At 44.8% G+C, this 22,632-nt stretch overlaps 1 protein-coding gene across 1 annotated transcript in view; it reads right to left on the bottom strand.

The window, feature by feature from the left end:
- The window catches only part of LOC124624097 (probable cytochrome P450 304a1), a 148,741-nt gene that overhangs the window by 6,288 nt on the left and 119,821 nt on the right, over positions 1-22,632 (bottom strand). Inside the window, exons 6-7 of the mRNA XM_047149085.1 lie at positions 7,787-7,967; positions 4,325-4,442 (exon numbers count right to left, since the gene is read on the bottom strand). Of these exons, the coding sequence (XP_047005041.1) occupies positions 4,325-4,442; positions 7,787-7,967 (299 nt within the window). The remainder of the gene's footprint in view (positions 1-4,324; positions 4,443-7,786; positions 7,968-22,632) is intronic.

Genomic DNA, 22,632 nt, shown 5'->3' with positions numbered 1-22,632 from the left:
ATGGCCGGTAATGGAGTATGCATGCCCTGTCTGGGGATATGCGGCGAAGCAGCATCTGAACAAACTCCAGAGGCTCCACGACCATGCCCTCAGGAGGGCACTGCATCTACCCCTGCGTTTCCCCACTGATGTTCTGCACGCCACAGCTGAAATCCTCTTCCTGAACGAGCATTTCCAAGAATGGGCAAGGACCATATATGAGAGCTCTTCCAGATCTGGAAATGACCTCATCCAGTCCCTAGGTCGGAATGACATGTCCCATGACAAGCACAAACATCGAATGACGATCTTCAGCGACTAAGTCAAACAGAAAATCCTTACCTCTAATTCCCAATCCTGTTCCCTTCCCCCTAAAATCAATCACCTCGCCAACCTCAGGTAAGTACCAGACACACACAGAACATTCATGACGTTACACAGACATCCAAAAATCACATTAAAAAAAATCACACACACCATCAAACACTTGGAGTAAAAGCCAAAACACTACAAACTCCTCAACACACTTCCCCAAAGAGGGGAAAGTATCAGATGAGAGTGAGGGAAACAAATAAATGCAATAATTGGTCAGCAGCCGTAGCCCTCGTACCGTGGTCTTTTGGACGTAGATCCAACTTACGTATTAGATATGTTATAACCACGTCGCTGTAAAATAATCTTTAAGACATTCTGATGTATTAACAGCCACCAACGTTTTTCTTAATTATACTTTCAACTACGTAATTTTTATTTTAAAAATCGCCTGCAGTCACCGTCTCTGTAAAAGCTATTTGTGCTGTGATTGTCTTGCTGTTCGGTGAAAATGGATAACACTGCTTCCTGCTTCGTAGTGAAACATGCGCGCGGAACACTGTCAATGGCGAGAAATGAGTTGTTCTTAATGTTTTTCACAAGATTGCATAGAAAAATCAGCTTTTGATGTTTTCAAAACACACTGTGTAATAAATAAAAGAGAAAGTATGTTACTAGTATGCGTGGCGTAAACGGTAGCTTAGTAGAATGATTATCGTGTATGCTGGCGGGTGGCGGTTCGAAACTTCTTGTGAGCTACGATGTCTTCATGTCTGGTTTGAATACCGAAGTCATTTAAATATAGAAGTCATCAAATATACATTAATTAATTCATATTTAACCATCATTTTTCAAGAAAAACGCATGTCTTCTAGTTTCTAATGACATATCACACGCAAAACTTTGGTTTTCATTGCAAATATACAGTCTTAATTATCGAAATTTGTAAAAAATTGTTAAAGACTTTTGAAATTAAGAAAACATTACACAATTACATTTTCTGGAGAAAAATCAAATATTCTTCATTTTATACGCCAATTGTTTTGTAGGGTGGATGTGGTCTCTTAAGAGACAAAGTGAAAAGCATTGTAGAAACGTGGAAAACAATGTTTGCGGCATCGAACACACTGTACAAATGTTGCATTTTTATAGTTGTCTCCGTAATATTGCAATTTGAACCCAATATAACTGATCTGGAGGCACGTTAAGGGATCTGTCACGAGAAACAACAAGACATTTAAGCTGCCACATGTACTGGAACTAATGCACCAAGCTTTGTAACACGTCTCTGCTGAGCGATGGCGAAATGCAGAGCAGCATAGGAGGAGGAGAAAATGTGGATTTTTTGTTGGCTTGGGATTCTGTTGCTGATTGCCTCATTATCAATGTAGCAGTACTCAGTACTGAAATGTACCGTACTCCCTCTGAGTCCGATACGGAAGGAGTTTAGAGATTACCAGACGAGTGACTGTAATACCTTCAGTGACTTCAAATATTTAACTATATGGAAAATCAGCGCTTTTATGCCACACATAGCTCATGAAGAAAAATTACCCTTCTTAAAGTCAGGAATTTTCATCACTCTTGTTTTCAATTACAATATTATGTTAGCTAAGATCGAGAGCATGTTATGTTTTCCGTCCGGTCACCTAAGAAGCATATCGCCTGAGTTTTGCCATATATTACTTCTTTCTGTTTAAAAATTAAGCTATATTGTTTCTCTGCTCGTATTTTTATACGTTTTCACATCACAGCAGGTTAGTAGGATCACTTGCCTGGCCAATGCTGTCCAAGTAAAAAGCACCGGTAAAGCTGTTGCCTCGTATCATCACAGTTAATGTACGTGTAACGCACAGCATAAAACGTATCCTAATTATTGTATTTTGACTGTACTCGAGACAGCTTGGCTTCCGCTCCACGTGAAATGAAATTTAATGAGATTCCAGCAAACGCAGAAGATTACATAGTGTAACGTTTACATAAAGTTTGTTCTTATGATGACAGCACACTCCTCAGATTGATAATTCATTCAATGTTGAGAAATTAGATCGGACGCCAGTATATGTTAATGTTGTACTGACAGCAAACATATTTTGTGGGTTTCTGAATGAGTTGTACTAAGTTATGTATTTTATAACACAGTAATCTATTTGAGGTGCTGAGGATCATAAGGGCCTAAAGCACACCACTGTCAGTTATGAGACTGGAGCTTTCATTCGTGCTTCTGATATCTATTGATCCTATGGTGAGTCAGGTTTGCCTGCTTTAGGCACACATTGTATATATGAAAATTGACGAAAAGCTGTATCACAGGTTTTTCTGGTATTCACTTAAATGAGGGATCGACGGTGGTGTGATTTAGGCCCTTATGGATCTCATTTGTATTCTAGTCAAGTGACCATGTTGATAGACATTACTACTTGAATTTAATCATTTCCACAAACGGCACTTCGTGTTTAGAGTCGTTTACTGTGCGGGAATTGGCTTTCGAACTACGTTGAATCTATTCTAAATGCTAACAAAAAAGTAAAGCTGTGAGAATGAATCATGAGTCTATTTGGGTAGCTTAATCGGTAGAGCACTTGCCCATGAAAGGCAAAGGTCCCGAGTACGAGTCTTGGTCTGGCACTCAACTTCAATCTGCCAGGAAGTTTAATATCAGCGCACACTCCGCTACAGAGTAAAATCTCAATCTGGTAACAGAAAAGTAAATTGCCAGGAAAAGTTAGCTGCAAAGGAACTAGGGCTTCTGAGAACAGATCCTTCGGGTGCGAGAGCGACGAAAATCAAATAAGCGTGACTGCAAGCGAACATTTAACAAGAAAATCTAAAGATAGCGTAAGTTGTTGTGTAGGTGCAGCGTAAGGATATCTGATTTTCAGCCCAGGAGCAAATTCGTGAACAAATAAATCTGTTAGGGATCTTGTAACTTTGTCCGAAAAAATGTAAAAGTACGGAAACTCCCACTTACACAGAAGAAGAGAGCCTACACATTATTTCGTTATTGTCCTAACCTGTACTTAACTACGTACAAAACAAAGCAATTTCACAAGAATAATTCTTTCTTGTGTCAGATAAGTTATGCATCTTATTATTATTAAACAATGGAAAATACAGAATGGAATGCACAAATATTATGAAAAGGGTAATTGCTACTCACCACATACCAGAGATGCTGAGTCTCAGAAAGGGACAACAAACAGAAACAGACTGTCGGAAAGTTAGCTTTCGTCCAACACGTCCTTTGCCACCAGAGACTATGGTCATGAGCGAGTGAGTTGTGTGTGTTTTTGGCAAAGGCCTTGTTGGCCGAAAGCTAACTTTCCGACAGTCTTTTTGTTGTGCTTTTCTGCGACTCAGCATCTCCAATATATGGTGAGTAGCAACTATCTTCTTCATAATATTGTTATTATTATTGTTGTTGTTATTATTATCGTTGTTGTTATTATTATTGTTGTTATTATTATTATTGGCAGTGGCTGTAGTTGTATAAATTTGTTGATAAGCATAACTGTTATACAGCAAATGCTATTAGCTTCACACTCTCAAATTTATTTGAATCTAAAAATTTGTGAACACCCAGAATGTATACTCACGAGCCGCCATTGGCTACAGGTCAAAAGAGAACCTTCTTTTCCTTGCCTCACACATCATGTCTCCATTGTAGTTTATTATTAAATGTCAAATCAAGACAGAATAAATTCCATTTGTTACAATACAAGCCCAAGTTATGAGATACATATGAACACAAAAGATGTAGTTCAATTAGTATTAAACTGTGCATTAGGTGAGCTATAAATATAAAATCTATTTGTGAAAGACAGTTCTTGAAAAAGTCTGTAATGATATTTCTCTTGTGGACTTGTCTGTAAATATCCTCACAGTACATTGGCCACTGCAGCATGTGAATACTTCTTTAACCCATGATACAAATTACTCATTAATTTTTTGTAAAATTTCCAGCTCACTTGCAGATTTTTACGGTTTGACATATTCACTGCAGAAGTAAAGAAACACACAAATAAAGACTCACTTTGGGCACAGTGTAACCCTGGAGGGTGGTGTCTTCCATGGCCTTATGGGGTACAGAGATGGGGGTGACGGTTCGAATCCTCATCACCTCCCTTATTGTTGCTTCTGTATACGGTAGGCTGCAAGAACAAAGGAGCATAAGCACTCCAGTTTTCATGTCACATAGCTTAAAATGAATTTTAAATTTGGAAGTTGATGAGAAACTTGAAGAAATGTGGTATATTGATTGAAATTAATGGAGTGGCAAAAGAAGATTAGCGAGATTTGTCCACAGACTCTGTTATGAAATTATGGTGAACCTTTTATTTTTATGTAATAGTTATTACAGTTTACTATAGCCACTAGATGCCAAACCATACATCTTAGGGCAAATAAAGAAATAAACAAATCTGTGAGCAGATTTCCATTCACAAATAAAGAAGTAGGGGAGTAGGACAGTTTACTTAGAGAGGTCTTAAATCACTTGTCTGAGAATTTGCAATGATTCAGGAAAAGAGTGAAAGGACTTGCATTGAGGGATGAAATGAAACTCAGTGATTATGGAGATACATAAGAATAACCTATATAACTAATCATATATATTGCAACAAAAGAATAAAATCTTCATTGCCAAGTAATTTAATTACAATAACAATAATAATAATAATAATAAAATAAGAGGGTCATTCAATAACCAAACAGACAAATAGTTGTACAGCAAACTGGTTTACTTAATCAGAACAACTTTTTCTCTCATTTTTCCTTGAAATCCCCTACAACTTATGTGCACTCTATATGTAAATTGAAGAGGAATGTCTTCTATCAGCAAGAGCCCCCTACACTTTACATATAATGTTTTTACAGCTGTGGGATCTGTGTGGTGTCTGTTCTTTCAAAGGAACAGACACCATACATTCAAATAGTTGTATGCACTCATACCATCTTCTTTCAGATCTTCTTCTTTCTTCATGAAAAATTATTTACCTTTATTTCGGAACAAATTTTGAACTTTGTTATTTACCTCTGTTATACCACTGGACTTGATGTCATGCAAAGCTTCTTCCATGAGACCAAACAGGGTACTTTGTCTTGAAGAAGCGGCATGCATTTCCTCTACCCTCCTGGAAATTTCGTCCTCTGTGTGGACTTGACTATGTTCTCAGTCATGCCTAAGTAGTGTATGCTGTTGATAGTATATTGCTCCTCTAAAAATTCAAAGAAAATGTGACTATGGCACTAAGAAAGATGGTTGATATTAGCATACCAGCTAATGGTTGCATTTTTTATTCATTATGAACAGGTGATCCAGAGTGTTTCCACTGCATGCTTTGAGTTTTGGGCTCTGGCACAGAATTATGTACCCAAGTTTCATCATAAGTTAAAATAAAGAAGAGGGTACATCACATACCACTATCATTTTCTCCTTCTTTCGTGTTGCATCTGCATGTGGTGTGTGGTAAGAATGATTGTTGAGGGCCTACATATGAGTTCAAATTTCTCTGAATTTACCAACCTAGTAATTTTTATGGACCCGTGTCTGAGGAAGTAAAATGATTATCAGAAATTCAACAATAAACCTCTCATCTCTGTGCAGTAGAAAATTTCTCATAGCAACTGCCATAGGATCTTCACGAGCATCTCTGTAATGCTGTCATACTTAGTAAATGAAAACCTGATGGAAAATTGCAGATTTTCTTTGTCTATTCTCTATCTCCTCTGTTCGTGGAGAGTCCCAAATTGACGAGTAATACTCAGGAAATGATCAAAAGAAAGGTGTGCTAACTTCCACTTTTGTGGCTGAATTATATTTCAGTCAGATATTTTAATAACTCCCAATCAAGCGTCTGACTTTCCTGCAACAAGTTTTATGTTCATTTTCCATCTTCAGTTATCCTGGAGAGGCACTTCTCTATATTATGCCATTGTTGCTGTTTCTAGATATTGATTTTTAATTATGTAACTGAATAGTTTTTTAACAAAATAATAGTGAACTTTCCACCGGTTTAGTTGCCATAAATTACATTTATTTAATGTTGAAGGTTAACTATCAGTCTCTGTACAATCCTTCTACATCCTGCAGATCTTCCTGAAGATCACTACAATTTCCTGACGTTACTGAGTTTACAACTGATTCATCATATCATTTTCATACACCAGTGAGCCAAAACATTATGACCACCTGCTTAATTCCCACTTCATATAACTTTGGTACACAGTAGAGCAGGGATTTTGTGTGGCACCGATTCGGTCAACAAGTCCTTGCTGGGGGTTCCAGAGGTATATGGCACCATATATCTACCTACGGGTCACACAATTCCCCCATTCCCCTAAATTATGAGCTGCTGGTTTGGGAGCATGGAGCTAGTGCCTAATAACATCCCAGATGTGTTCTAGTGGGGTAGGAGAATTATGTGGCCAAGACATTAATGTGAGTTCTCTATCATGCTCTGTAAACCACTGTAGCATAATTATAGACTTGTGACATCGACAGTTATCCTGCTAATATCCATTCATATGAATGGATGCAAGTGATCTGCAATAATGCTCACATAGTGTACAGCTGTCACTGTACCTTCAGTCTCTACCACTGGCCTCTTGGGAGTCCAGGTGAATGTCACATATAGGATTATACCATTCCCAGCAGCCAGCATCCGTAGCACAGTATAGTTTTTGAGCATCTGTTCACCTACATGATGACATATCTGATCATGACCATCAACTTGGTGTAATAAGGAATGTGATTCATTTGGCCAGACCACACATTACCACTGGTGCACAGTACAATCACAGAGAGCCAGTATGTGCTGAAGTCATAACTTAAAGTGTTGTTCAGTCAACATGGAAACATATAGGAGTCAGACACGGGTCTGTAGAAATTACTAGGTTGGTAAATTCAGAGAAATTTGAACTCATATGTAGGTCCCCAACAATCATTCTTACCACACACCATATGCAGATACAACACGAAAGAAGGAGAAAATGATAGTGGTTTGTGAAGTACCCCATGTTCGACAACATGAGCCCGAAAACAAATGCGCCTGCACTAGAATAGTATTCTGTCATCAGATCTGCTTTACAGAACAGGCAAGCCTCCAACCTACACATTTTGTTGTAAGATGAGGACATACAATACTTTGTCACCTACTCACGTTTTCAATCATTTTCCGTAGGTGTTCATGACAGTAGCACATGAGTAGCCGACGAGCTTCATCGTTTCAGAGATTCTTGTTCTCAGGTGCTGGGTTATAATAATCTGCCCTGTATTAAAAGCAGTTGGATTTTCCCATTTGCAACCTGTGTTACAAATTCCCTGCTCCACAAATTCTCTGCTCCACTTACATTTTTTCCTTACTGCGTCACATACCAGCTATGCCACCAGGACAGATGCCTCATCAGTGTTATATATGTCTGGTTAATTTTAGAATGACCCTCGTAGTAATGTGTGTAAATATAAAGTCTGCTGAGATACGTGTGACGTGCTCACTTGTGCCGATCGTCTAGTGTGGGTAGCCTCCCGCGGCCCACGACTGCATCCAATTCGTCCTGCACCTTCCTCATCACTTCTGGGTTGTGAACCACATAGATGAGTGCCCATGTCAAGGTGGCTGACAGCACAGAGGCAGCCGGGAAGAAAAAATCCAGCAGAATCAGGGACAGCTGCTCTGCTGTAACAGCCAATGTTTCCATTGCATTTTACTCAGATTAGTGGATACCAATTTCTCATGATATATGAGATGTGTAAAAATGTAAAGGAAAATTTGTAATTTGTTATGCTGTAACAGGCCAGTTTGTCGATATTTCCGTTGTTGTGCTGCTAAATACGTTTGAAAAGTATGTGTACAGTGTCAGCCATAGTAGATACGAGGGCTATCCACAAAGTACATTACGTTTTCGTTTGTGTCCGTTAGGGGCGGGGCTAGCGCGGCCATCTTGGTGTCATGGCATTCCGCCACTCAGTTGGCATCCTGCCGTGCTAGTGAGAGGTTCGTGCTGTACTCCGTTGAGTTACTGTGACAGTTTGAAATGTCAGCGTTAATTGAAAATGCCGCGAAGTGTGAAGTGCGTGCTGTAATAAGGTTTCTGACTGCAAAAAGCTGTACACCGATAGAAATCTATCGGCAGCCTTGTGAAGTGTATGGGGACAACATAATCACTGAAGGTGGAGTGCGTCAATGGGTCATAAAATTTAAAAATGGTCGAACTAACGTTCACGACGAAGAGCGAAGTGGAAGACCCAGCATAGTGACTGCCGAACTTGTCGAAAAAGTCGATGCCGCGGTCCGCGAAAACCGTAATTTCACAATAACGGAACTCTCTATGAGTTTTCCACAAATTTCACGACGTTTGTTGCACGAAATCACTACCGAAAAATTTGGTTACCACAAGTTTTGTGCAAGATGGATACCAAAAATCTTGACAGATTCACAAAAATCAGTGAATGACTGCAGCGTTAACGTTTTTGGACGCTTACGAGAAAGATGGCGACTCATTACTCGATCGCATCGTTACTGGTGACGAAACATGGGTTAAGCATGTGAACTGCGAGACAAAATTGCAACAATGCAGTGGGGGCACACAAATTCCCCCCAAAAACCCAAGAAATGCATGCAGACAATGTCGGCAAGGAAGGTAATGGCGACTGTCTTTTGGGACAGGAAAGGTGTGATTTTTGTGGATTCCCTGGAAAGAGGTACTATAATAAACTCTCAAAGGTATTGCCAAACTCTGCACAACCTCAGAAGAGCAATACAAAACAAGCGCAGGGGAAAGTTGGGCTCAAAGATCTTGCTGATTCACGACAACGCCCGGGCCCACACGGCAAATGCCACTCGTGAAGTTCTCGAATCTTTTAAGTAGGAGTTGTTTCCTCATCCGCCGTACAGTCCCGACCTGGCACCGAGCGACTTCCACTTATTCCCAGCAATGAAGAAGTGGTTGGCTATGCAGAGTTTTGATGACGACGCACAGCTTCAAGAAGAGGTATCCACGTGGTTGAAGGCGCAGGCGGCCGAATTTTACGACGAAGGAATTTCCAAGCTCGTCCATCGCTACGATAAGTGCCTTAATTTAAATGGCAACTATGTAGAAAAGTAGTATTTAAGTGTGGCTTTCATCTGTATATAATAAAAAAAATTCCAATACTTTATTTATTTTTAATTCCAGAACGTAATGTACTTTGTGGATAGCCCTCGTATTTAGTATGTTGTCATGTGACAAAAAGATAACGTGTGTGAAACTTGAGTTTCTACCACCAAATAAAATTTTCAACCAACTTATGGGAACGCACCCGGGTGATGTCTTTGACAATAGCCAATGTTTCGATGTTCACGTTTATCTTTATTGATGTTGCATCATCTATTTGGACCATTTATGGCATTACATTTCATTACAAGTAGCATAAAAGACATTTTTTATTTAGTTTACCAGTTTTTTGCTTACAAGGCCGTTATAAGACTCTAACTATCGTGATATGAAACTCTGAGCAGTGTGAAAAATATCTTGCTTTCCCAATCTGTTAGTGCACATATCCTCCTCTAGGGGCCCATTGTGAAAGAAGTAATTTTGTTGGTTTTTGTGACTGCCTCAGTGCTCTGTTCCAAGTTTTGTGGTTTTTGATTAGTTTCTTCTTTGTTTGTGATTGGTAGGTGTTCAGTTTTGTGTGTTGTATCGTTTGTGGTCTGCTGCATATGGCTCTTTCCATCTGCTTGTGTGGTATAGTCGTTGTCAGGCTCTTGTTTACCAAATATTTTCTTGGCTGCTGATGCTGTCGTTACGGATGCAGTCATTGTTATGTTATGGAAACTGATCTCCTGCGCGTGGTGTTTTCTCTGAGAATCTGTTTAACCCTCTCATAGGAAGTGTACTGCCTTAATGCACTGCCAACTTTCTTTTATGTTGTTCCTTTTTTGTATTGTGTCCATCGTTACTTTGCAGTCTCTGCATCCTCTGGTTACCTGTCTTGTTCAGTGTGGTGTGTTGTTTGCGTGTTCATCTTGTGTGTCTGGTCTTATCTTGATCTGAACGATTTGAGCGATATACGCCTCCAACAGAACAGAAGTGCTGCTGACAAGATGACTCTTGTGTATACTTTTATTTATATATGTTGGCGATGCTGGCGCTGATTTTGCGTTTATCATTTAACGACGCCACTATGGAACCAGTATATTACGACATGTTTTCATAAAAAAAAGAGCTGAAGATGATCATTGCTGACCGAAACCGGTAGTCTGAGAACTTAAAAATTTGTGAACATAGACGTGAAGTAAAGCAAATTTAAATAGGAGGTACGTATGTCTGTAGGTCACTTTTTTACCCGTCATTGTTACAAACGGACGTTACACCTCTATGCAGACACAAATTTAAATACAACGAGCAGACACGTCAATGTCCAGGCGACCAGTTCATAATTTTGTGAAAAAAAAAGTAGTGCATGAGGGAGATTTGAACCCAAATCTGCCCCATCCGTAGTCCAACATTGTGACCACGTGATCACAACGCCACTATCCGGCTACGTTACTCAGTGTTGCACATACTGATCTTGGCCGGCCAGAGTTGCCGACTGGTTCTAGGCGCTACAGTCTGGAACCGCGAGACCGCTACGGTCGCAGGTTCGAATCCTGCCTCGGGCATGGATGTGTGTGATGTCCTTAGGTTGGTTAGGTTTAAGTAGTTCTAAGTTCTAGGGGACTGATGACCACGGATGTTAAGTCCCATAGTGCTCAGAGCCATTTGAACCATACTGATCTTGGACCGTTCACGACGCACCACGAAGGAATTATCTGAATGGGACGGAAATCAGCAGATGTGTAGATGGACAGATAAACAAATTATTCCCGCTCCATTCGATAATTACTTCGTGGTGCCTCATTTTTTATATATTTTATTTTGTTTTAGTGTACAAGCCGTATTATCGTCCTTGGTTGGCGTATCACCGCCTAGTGAGGGTTTACATGTTCTCTCGTTGCATTTGTGCCTTGAAAGTGACGGGTGTTGTTCCCCTGTCCAAATGTCAGCGGTTGTCGAAGTCGTCACCGTCTGCAGTCACGAAAGTTTTTTTAACAGCATACATGGATTTTGGTAGTGTTGGCGTTTATTTGTTTTGTATAAAATGAATGAGGAAAACTGTATTAAGTTTTGCTGTAAGAACGGTATAAAGAGCAGCAAAGTTTTATAAATATAAGATATTGCTTTTGTTTAGTCTGCATTGAGTTAAACAATAAGCAATATAAGGGTTTCGAAGAAGGCCGTCGATATGTTGAAGATGGTAAGTGTTGTGGTTGCCCCAACACATCACGAAATCGCAAAAAAGTGCAAGAAATGATTATGAACGATCACCGAATCCCCATCAGAGATATCCCAGATGATACTGGCGTATCAACCGACTCATGCCATGAAACTTTTTTGGATGTTTTCGCTACTAAATGCGTGACCGCAGAATTTATTCTAAAACTATCAAAATTCGCCGAATCAAAGTTGCCCAGAAGTCGCTAGATGAGGTAAACAACAATGCAGGAGAAACGAAACATGTCATAAGAGACGAAGAAACCTTGATATACGGATGTGACGTCGAAACCAAAGGTGAATAGTCACAGTACAAACATTGTGTATTGCCTTCAAAAAAGAAAAAAAAACGACAAATGCGATCGAATGTGAAGGGTATGCTCGCCGTATTTTTTGGGTTTAACGTCTTAGTGAACCATGAATTCTTCCTACTGAAACACGAGCAAGGAAAATCTGAAAGAAAGACCCTGATAGGGGGCTAAAAATTAATCAGTTTTGCACCATGAAAATGCACCTGCTCATCCCTTGTTACCAGCTCCTGAATGATTTGGCCGAAAACAATACTGTAATGATGCCTCAGCCTCCAGATTTCCCAGACATTGGCCCATGTTCTGGTCCTAAATATAAACAAAACCTTAAAGCGGCATCGTTTCACAAGCATAGAGTGGTTTTAAAACGCGTCACTGAGAGAGCTGAAAGCCATCCCACAGGCCGGCCGCGGTGGTCTAGCGGTTCTAGGCGTGCAGTCCGGAACCGCGCGACTGCTACGGTCGCAGGTTCGAATCCTGCCTCGGGCATGGATGTGTGTGATATCCTTAGGTTAGTTAGGTTTAAGTGGTTCTAAGTTCTAGGGGACTGATGACCACAGATGTTAAGTCCCATAGTGCTCAGAGCCATTTGAACCATTTTGAACCATCCCACAGATTGAGTTCCAGAACTGTTTGGGGATTGGAAAAAGCGCTGGTATAAGTGTATAATATCCAATAGGGGCTATTTTGAAGGCTGTAACACTGACGTAAACGAATTAAAAAAATCATTTCTAAAAAAAATAAATTGCCATTTTTTGAAACTAGTTGTATTGTGTGTCACATACTTTGAGAGTCAAAATTATAAAGGCGATTGCGGTATAGAACTAGTGGTCAGAAAATAAGATTTAGCGTCTTACATTTTTCAGCAGCAAGTTCGCAGTAACTCTTGGGTTATTCAGATAGTTAGTTACTCAGGGCGTCCATCCTAAGAGTCATCGGCAACGTTTTCTCTAGTATTTCGGGAGATATCTGCAACTTTGTTTTGGGAATGTCTAACTGGAGTCTGCCCAACAAACAAATACTGCCGATCACGTCTTTCATCTGACGCCCAATGTCGACAGAAAACGTCATTTTGTCTTCTATTATAAATAAAATGATTTTTAAAGAGGAATTTTACGTACCCATGTGATAGAGCGGTCCCAAATTAGTCTAGCGCGCGATATTCGCTTTAACGATGCGTATTAAGAGGGACAATGAAACTCGAAGAAAAACCAGTACTCCAGCAGCAACTGAGCAGTGCTGCTGCATAGCAGTAGCAGTCGGCGCGGGCCAGGGCAGTGCTGTCGCTGCTGGAGAAGTTCGAGTTATTCTTCGAGTTTCACTGTCCCTGTTAATACGCATTGATAAAGCGAATATCGCGCGCTAGACTAATTTGGGACCGCTCTATCACATGGGTACGTAAAATTCCGCCTTCAAAATAACTTTGTTTGTAGCAGAAAACAAAGCGACGATTTCCGTCGACACTAGGCGCACATTAAACACTTGATGGGCAGTATTTGTTTGCGCTGACTCCAGCTACAAAATGCAAAAATGAACTAGAAAATATCTGCCGATACATCAGAGAGAACGCGCCTGACGATTCTTACAAGGGAACCTCCCCATCGCACCCCCCTCAGATTTAGTTATAAGTTGCCACAGTGGATAGGCCATGCAAAACTGAACAGAGATCAGTCGAGAAAACAGGAAGAAGTTGTGTGAAACTATGAAAAAAATAAGCAAAATATACAAACTGAGTAGTCCATGCGGAAGATATGCAACATCAAGTAGATGGTGAGATCAGGAGCGCCGTGGTCCCGTGGTTAGCGTGAGCAGCTGCGGAACGAGAGGTCCTTATTTAAGTCTTCCCTCGAGTGAAAAGTTTAATTTTTTATTTTCAGACAATTATTATCTGTCCGTCCAAAGTAGCGGACAGTAGTCAACTACCAGCAAGGGAACCTCGTTAGCAGGAATACTCTATCTTCCGTGCGCTGTAGTCGACTGACGTTGTGTGTTTCGATGTTTGTTTAGGTGTAGCGTCCCCATACTACGGCGCAGTTACCTCGCATCGGACGGACGGACGGACAGACAAATAATAATTGTCTGAAAATAAAAAGTTAAACTTTTCACTCGAGGGAAGTCTTGAACCAATGACCTCTCGTTCCGCAGCTGCTCACGCTAACCACGGGACCACGGCGCCCCTGAGCTTACGCTATCCTTGATGTTGCCTATCATGCGCATGGACTACTCAGTTTGTATATTTTGCTTATTTTTTTCATAGTTCCTCACAACTTCTTCCTGTTTTCTCGACTGATCTGTGTTCAGTTTTTCAAGGCCTATCCACTGTGCCAACTTAAAACTAAATCTGAGGGGGGTGCGATGGGGAGGTTCCCTTGTTAGGAGGGACATTCTGTATATTACGGGGGTCACTTTGCCTGATAAATCGTAACGACGTGCAGTGGGGCAATTTAAGACTACTAACATGAGTTCGCCAGGCAAAATATTAGTCATCTCATAAGAGAGGACACTGTTCGCTTTGCAGCACAGTAGATGGCACAGAACTGGTATCAGGATGTCACATGACCCTCAGCTGCTGGCGCGTCATGGCAGTGAAGCAGTGTCTTTGTGCCAGCCAATTGCATGGAATCAGTGTAGTACAAATGGTCATCGCGAAGAGGTGATGGAATGACAGAAAGGAGTAATCGTGTCTGAACGTTCCCATGACCAAACTGTGAATGCAGTTGCCCGATTTATTGGTGTAGCAACACACGTTGCCCAGCGTGTCTACAAGGAATTCTAAACCAATTGCAGCAATGCAGCACAGCATAAAAAGAATGGTCGTAAAAAATTCTGACGCACCAGACTGTAAACGAGCGTCACGTGTTATCATTGACAGTCGGTTTCAAACTCGACAGGAATATCTACTGTTAGTGAATACAAGTGCCTTTCAACCAGCTGTTGAGCGAACATTGCGAAGGAAAGTGCATGCAACAGATATTTGCTGTCGGGTACATCTACATCAACAGTCCGTAAGCCACTTGACTGTATATGGTGGAGGGTATTTTTGGTACCGCTGACTGATTTACCTCACCCCCCCCCCCCCCCCCCCGTCCTCTTTCCCTACTCCCTTCGCGAATGGTGCGTGGGAAGAAAGATTGTCAGTGAGCCTCTGTATTAGCTCTAATTTCTCGAGTTTTCTCGCGAGATGTTAGTGGGAGAAAGTAATATGTTGCCCGACTCTTCCCGGCAAGTACTCTCTCGAAATATCAGTACCTAACCTCTACGTGTTGCACGACGTCTCTCTTGAAGCGTCTGCCATTGGAGTTTGTTGAGCATCTCTGTAACGCTCTCACACCCACCAGTCGATCCCGTAACGAAACTTGTCGCTCTTCGTTGGATCTTCTCTGTCTCTTCTATCATTCTTACCAAGTAAGGGTCCCTAATTGATTAACAATATTGAAGAATTGGTCGAACAAGCGCCCTGGATATTACTCCAAGATATTTTACGGTAGGATACCGTTTCCAGCAATTTTGTCGTTAATAATGCAGTTGTGGATTTCTTTTGCTATGGATGCAAAATATGTTACATTTATTTAGGTTCAGGGTCAACTGTCAGAGTCGGCACCATTCATCAGTTCTCTGCAGGTCATTCTGCAAATCGATACTCTGTTCAGGTGTTACTACTTTGTTATAGACAATCGCTTCATCTGCGAAAAATCTGAAAGACCTTCCAACGCTTTCTACTTCCTACATCATGTATACACTTTACAAACGGTAATGAGCGTATTACACTCCCTTGAGGTACTACCGAGCGAGGTGGCGCAGTGGTTAGCACACTGGACTCGCATTCGGGAGGACGACGGTTCAATCCCGTCTCCGGCCATCCTGATTTAGGTTTTCCGTGATTTCCCTAAATCGCTTTAGGCAAATGCCGGGATGGTTCCTTTGAAAGGGCACGGCCGCTTTCCTTCCCCATCCTTCACTCACCCGAGCTTGCGCTCCGTCTCTAATGACCTCGTTGTCGACGGGACGTTAAACACTAATATCCTCCTCCTCCTCCTTGAGGTACTCCGGAAATTACCTTTACATCTGTCGACTCTGTTCCGTTAAGAGCGACGCGTTAAGTTCTATTTGCAAGAAGTCTTGATCCTGTCGCAAATCTGGTCCGATACTCAGTAAGCTCGTGCTTTTTTTTTACTAAACGGCAGTGCGGGACGGTGTCAAATGTCTTCCGGAAGTCAAAGAACACGTCATCAACCTGAGCGCCCTCGTCTACAGCGCTATGGATTTCATGGACGAACAGGGCGAGCTGAGTTTCGTAAGATATCTGTTTGCGGAATCCATGTTGATTTTTATAGAGGAGATTTTCATTCTCCAAAAAATTCATAATTTTTTAACATAAAACATGTTTCACAATTCTACAACAGATTGACGTCATCGATACAGGCCTGTTTTTTTTTTTTCTTTATTGTATTTCAATTCCCCATCGGGGCGGGCTGGCAGCAGCATATGCGCTGCTCTTCAGCCGAAAGACATAGAACAAAACAATAGAAGACATTTAAAAACAGCAAAGGAGAGAATAAGGTGAACATAGATATAAAAAAGGGGGAACAACATGGAAGGCAATAGACAAAAAAATGGGGTGACTAAAATGGAGATAAAAAACTGTTTAAAAGTAGCACACACAAAAAGCCACACACTGCGACGATTAAAAGAACACAAGGCACAGTATAAAGGTATCGACGGATGGCATAGCACATAACGTAACACTGACGGCGAACCTCAAGGCTGTACACAATTAAAATCACACCTCTTGACGCACAGGAGAAACAGCACTAGACAACACTGATGTGGCACACTGATGATGATCAATACAGAGGATCCGCCAGGCGCTAGGAGATGAGGAAGACCTGAAGAAGGGAGGGAGGGGAAGGGATGGAGGAGATGAGCGGGGGGCGCGCTGAAGAAGGCCAGGTAGGGAGGGATGTGGGAAGGAAAGAGGCAAGTATGGGGTGCCGGGTCTCAGGGGAGGGGGGGGGGATGGAGGAAAATCCGCTCTGGGAGAAGGAGGGAAGAGGAAAAAGGGGGCCCTGGGGAGGGGGGGGAACAAGGCCAGGTTATAGTTGGAAGGAAGGGTAGATGTCACGGCGAAGTTCGTCATCCGGGAGGGGGAGGCGTTGGAAATTGCCCTGATGAAGGAGATGGAGGGTGTGGAGGTGGAGAGAGGGAGGGATACAGCGATAGAGGGCGGCAACGGGCGGGGGGTGGAGAGGAAGGAGGAAACCAGAGGGTGGGGGGGGATTAAGCCTGCGAACAATGTAAAGGATGCGGAGATGTTGGAGGAACAGGAGGAGGTGGGGGAAGGGGATCAGTTCATACAGGAGCCGTGTGGGGGAAGGAAGGCAGATACGGAAGGCAAGGCAGAGCGCATGGCGTTCAAGGATTTGGAGGGCCTTGTAAAAGCGGGTGGGGGCGGAGATCCAGGCAACGCTGGCATAACAGAGGATAGGACGGATGAGGGATTTGTAGGTGTGGAGGATGCTAGAAGGATGCAATCCCCATGTCCGGCCAGACAGGAGTTTCAGAAGGCGGAGGCGGGAATGGGCTTTCTGCTGGATGGTCTGGAGATGAGGGGTCCAGGTGAGGTGTCGGTCGAGGGTGAGGCCAAGGTATTTCAGGGTGGGGGTGAGCTGGATAGGACGGCCATGAAGGGTGAGGTAGAAATCATGGAGGCGAAAGGAGCGAGTGGTGCGGCCTATGATGATTGCCTGGATTTTGGAGGGGTTGAGATGGAGGAACCACTGGTTACACCAAGTGGTGAACTGGTTAAGGTGGGTTTGGAGGGTACGTTGAGACCGTTGAAGGATAGGATAGAGAGCCAGGAAGGCAGTGTCATCAGCATACTGGAAAAGGTGGACTGGTGGGGGTGGCTTGGGCATATCAGCTGTATACAAAAGATAAAGGAGAGGGGAGAGGACAGAACCCTGGGGGACGCCAGCCGTGGGATAAAAGATACGGGAGTTGGTGTTGTGGAGGGTGACATAGGAAGGACGGTGCGAGAGGAAGGAAGCGACTAGACGGACAAAATTGATAGGTAGAGCGTAGGTTTGGAGTTTAAAGAGGAGACCGGGATGCCATACACGGTCATAGGCATTTTGGAGGTCAAGGGAAGAAAAATGGCGGAGCGACGGGAGTTGAGCTGGAGGGACAGAAGGTGAACAAGATTGAGGAGTTGGTCTTCAGCAGAGAAGGAGGGTCGGAAGCCACACTGGGTAAGGGGGAGGAGGTGGTGTTGAGCAAGGTGCTGATGGATACGGTGGGAGAGGATGGATTCAAAGACCTTACTGAAGACGGAGGTGAGGCAGATGGGACGATAGGAAGAGGCGGCAGAAGGGGGTTTGTCAGGTTTGAGGAATAAGAGGACGCGGGAGGTCTTCCACAGGTCAGGGTAGAAGCCTGTAGAGAGGATGATGGTATAGAGATGGGCGAGGACAGTCAGGAAGTTATAGGGGCTTTGTCGAAGGTGACGGTAGGTGACACATCCGTGACCAGGGGCCGTGTTGCATTTGGACTGGAGGATAAGTTTAATGTCTTGTGCTGTGATGGGAGTGTTGATGTCGGAGGGGGGCAACTGTCCCAAGTACTGGAGACTAGGAGCAAGTGGAGCGACCAAGGTATCAGCACATTCCATGACGGTGGGGAAAAGAGAATAATCAAAGTGGGGATCATCGGGGATGGAGAAGACCTCGGAAAGGTGGGAAGCGAAGTGGTTGGCCTTACTGACGTTGTCTGGAAGGGGGCGATCGTTATGGAGAAGGGGGTAGTGGGGAGCGGAAAGGGAACCAGTAAGACGATGGAAGGCGGACCAGTACTTGGAGGAGTTGATAGGGAGGGTGGCATTGAGTCGTGTGCAGGTCTGGCGCCAGTCTCTGCGTTTCGTTGCTGTAATAAGGTTCCGTACGTGTCACTGTATTTGCCGGTGGCGTTGGAGTGTATCCCTGTCACGAGTGCGCAGGAAGGAGCGATAGAGGCGGCGGGATTCACAGAGGAGGAGGACAGCCCGCAGAGGGAGAGTGGGATGGTGTGGGTGGATGGTTTTAGTAGGAACATGGGCCTCCACGGCGTCAGTAATTACCTTCTGAAGGAAGGACGAGGCGTGGATGATGTCGTCAGGATGGCGATAGGTAAGAGGGTGGCTTTCGACCTGGGTGGAGATGGAATCCCGGTAGGCATCCCAGTTGGCACGGCGATAGTCATGGACGACCTTGGGAGTGGGTGCAGGGTGCGGAGCCGGAGGGGGGCGGTGAGCAGACGTTATGGTGAGAAGGACAGGGATGTGATCGCTACCTGTGGGGTCAAGGACGGCGACAGCGATACGCCCAAGGAGGTTGGCAGAGGCAATGACAACATCGGGGGTGGTGTCACTTTCGGGTCGGGTGTGCTGGGGAAGGGGAACAAGGTCACCCTGGATTGTGGAGAGGAACTGATGCCACCGCCGAAGGGCAGCAGGAGTGCGGCTATGGATGTTGAGGTCGGCGGCAATCACATAGGTGGAGAAGGTGTGGTCAATGTGTGAGATGAAGTCATAAGGAAGAGGAGCAGTAGAGCAGACATAGATGGTGGCACAGGTAATGGTGAGGGAGGGGAAGAAGACGCTAAGGTGTTCAGTGGGGTCATTGAGGAGAGGTTGTGGCCGGACGGGGATATGCTTAAGATGGCCAATCGCGACTCCACCCTGCGCACGAGGACCAGGAGCATCAGTGCGGTGGAGGATATAGGGGGAGGTGCGGATAGAATGGTGGGGCTGGAGAAAGGTTTCGTTCAAGAGGAAGGTGTCGACCTGGTGGTGGGAGAGGGTGTGCATCAGGAGGTATTTGTTGGAGCGGAAGGAGCGAATGTTCTGGAAGAGGATGCGAGACTCGTACCGCGCCATGACGGGAAGGAGGGGGGGGGGGGGGAGAGAGGGAAGGGAAGAGACTTAAACTAGGGTGTCGAGGCGGGTGAAGGTGAAGTGGGCTTGGTTGTGGGAGTAAGTGGCGAAGGTGTTCGGGTGGAAAACAGAGTGAGCAGCAAGGGATATTTGTTGGAAGGTGTGCGGGTGCTGAGAAGGGTGAATGTTTTGGAGTACAACGGTAATGAACCGGATGATGTCCTCGGCCGTGGGGGGTGGACGGAGGGAATTGTTAGGATGGACATGAGGATCGACGGGACGAACTGGGACTGTAAGTTCAGGGGTGGCTGGAGGGGGTTTAGCTTTACACTTGTGGGAGTATGTGGGATGGGGGCCATTGCAGGTATTACAGGAAGGAGGAGCAGCGAGGTTGGGGCAGTTCTTGAGAAAGTGGGAGGCCTTGCAATGGGGACAGGTGGGGGGTTTTTTGCAGTTGGGAGTCAGGTGGTCATTGTACATCAGGCACCGCTGGCAATGGTAGGATTGGGGAGGGGATTTGGAGGATTCAACAGGGTGGCGACGGTGGTATCTCAGGGCACCCTGGGTGAGGAGATGGTCTATGGATGGGGCGGACTCGGAGAATACCTGCATGAGGTAGGTGGGACCAGAGGCATTGTGGATACGGCGGGCAGAGCGGATTTCCAAGTCCGAGTGGGAGTTCAGTTCTACCAACACTTCATCCTCTGTGATCACCGGGCTGAGCTTGGTGATCACAGCGGTGTAGGCGGGGGGGGCGACGGGGAGGCTGGGGCTGACGAGGAGTGGAAGCGGAAAGGAAGGGTGTCAGAGAGGCGTGGGGGCCAAACATAACTCGTGGGAGTTTTCGCAAGAGGTCTGTGTGAAAGGATGGGGACGGGGACTTGATAAGGACTGAGTCCCTGCGGGGAATGAGTTGGAAGATGGGAGCACCAGGTAAGTACTTTCGTATTTCCTTGGTGAGGGTACGAGCGTCGAGGAACTTAGGATCGGGAGTCGACAGGACAAAGGTGTGGAGGGTGGGGGCCAAGGTAGGGGTGGCAGGAGGAGGGGTGGTGTCCATGGTGACGGCAGGGGGAGGGGGAGGTGGTGTTGATTTTTTGTGGGAAGTGGTGGGAGCAGAGTCAGTAAGGACGCGCTTTTGGGGTTTTTTGGAGACTGGAGGCTGGGAGGAGGGGAGAGGGACGGGGAGGAGAGGGAGGTGGCGGGTGGCAGATCCCTGTGGCGTAGTGGAGGCACCGGGAGAAGCAGCTGGTTCAGTGGTGGCGATGGTGGCTCGGTGCGACATGATGCGTGCAGGAGATGCAGAAGACGAAGGAATGGGGTCGGTGAGAGAGGGGAAGCCAACCACCTGAGGGGCGGCAGCAGAGGCGGCAACAGAGGCGTATGTGAGGGCGGGGGTAGTAGTGGGAGCTGTTGAGGGTGTGGAGGCTGGAGGAAGGGTGTAGAGGTGTGGGTATACAGCAGGGGAGGAGATAGGGGGATGGGTAAGTGGGGGAAGGGAAGGGGAGGTGGAAGGAGGGAGGCCAGGGGCGGCACTCCAGGAAGTGACTGTGGGAGAGGGGGAGGGGGAGGTGTAGATGACGGTGGAGGTGGGAGTACTCATTGCAGACGAACGGCGACGGACAGACGGACGTGCAGCAGGCGGCGTCGGCGTCGGCGATGGTCGGCGCCGAACAGACGGACGAACAGCAGGCGGCGGCGGCGGCGGCGGCGGCGGCGGCAGTGGCAGTGGCAGTGGCAGCGGCAGCGGTCACGACGACGTCGATGGACAGCCAGCAGGCAGGCGGACGGACGGACGGACGGACGGACGGACGAACAGCGACAGCAGCAAGCGGCGGGCAGACAGACAGACAGACAGACAGACACACACAATCTTCGAAGACGGAGATTCCACCCTGAGAGTAGCCCAGGCTTTGCAATCTGACGCTTTCGAAGGAGGGGATCCAACCCTCTAGATGACAGGCCTGTAATTATAGTCTGTTAAGAAAGATCGCGGTCGAGTTAATCAGTACGGGTACGTGTTTGATAACAAACTAGAACATACACATACATCATATATGATCTCCGAGACATGCTCGAAATCAAGTTTTCCGCATATTCATGTGGAAGAGACCTCCAAATGTGTCGAATTTGCGTTGGCGGGTGTTTAAAAGTGAAGATCTTTTTTCCTTGCAAACTTCTTTTCGATGTAAGACCACGCATTTTGAATAGAATTAGCGTCAGGCGACTGTGAGGGCCAATCCAGTTCTTTCTTCAGTCGCTGCAAAACCTGCTGCGATGCTTTGGATTATTGTTCTCCTGCAGTGTTCAATTTTCATTTTTGTCGATGAGGCAATGTTTGACAGGTGGTATGAAACATCTTTGATAAAAGCGACAGGTAAGATCCACCCATGTCTGTTGTTCTGTATCTCAGTCGAGAATTCAAAGTAAACTAATCCTGTATTGACACTGCGTGAAGGACAGAGGTTCCCTCTGTTGGACTGTAAAAGAACTAAGGCAATATACGTGTATAATGCCGACCACGTTGTTACTTAACAGACTGTATGTGCAGCTGTCGCACGATCTTTCTAGAAAATGCGAATGACCTACGTTTTTTTTTTTTTTCCAGTCGCTAGTTATACCCTTCGTTGATTCAGCGAACTACGATAAACTGCTACTGGAAGGGGAGCAAGTTCTTTCGCATAATCTCTGTAGATTATCTCATCTGGTCCTGATACGTTTACGCCACTAAGCGACTGTAGTTGATTTTCTGTTCCACGGTCGGCTATCTCACAATCGGTCATTTCGAGGTTCGTACGATGGTTGAAAGGAGGGACAGTGTAATCATCTTCCGCG

The sequence above is a fragment of the Schistocerca americana genome, chromosome 1 (genome assembly GCF_021461395.2).
Source record: "Schistocerca americana isolate TAMUIC-IGC-003095 chromosome 1, iqSchAmer2.1, whole genome shotgun sequence".
NCBI lineage: Eukaryota > Metazoa > Arthropoda > Insecta > Orthoptera > Acrididae > Schistocerca > Schistocerca americana.
The sequence above is the reverse complement of the archived record's forward strand: the minus strand, read 5'-3'. Positions and strand labels throughout refer to the sequence as shown.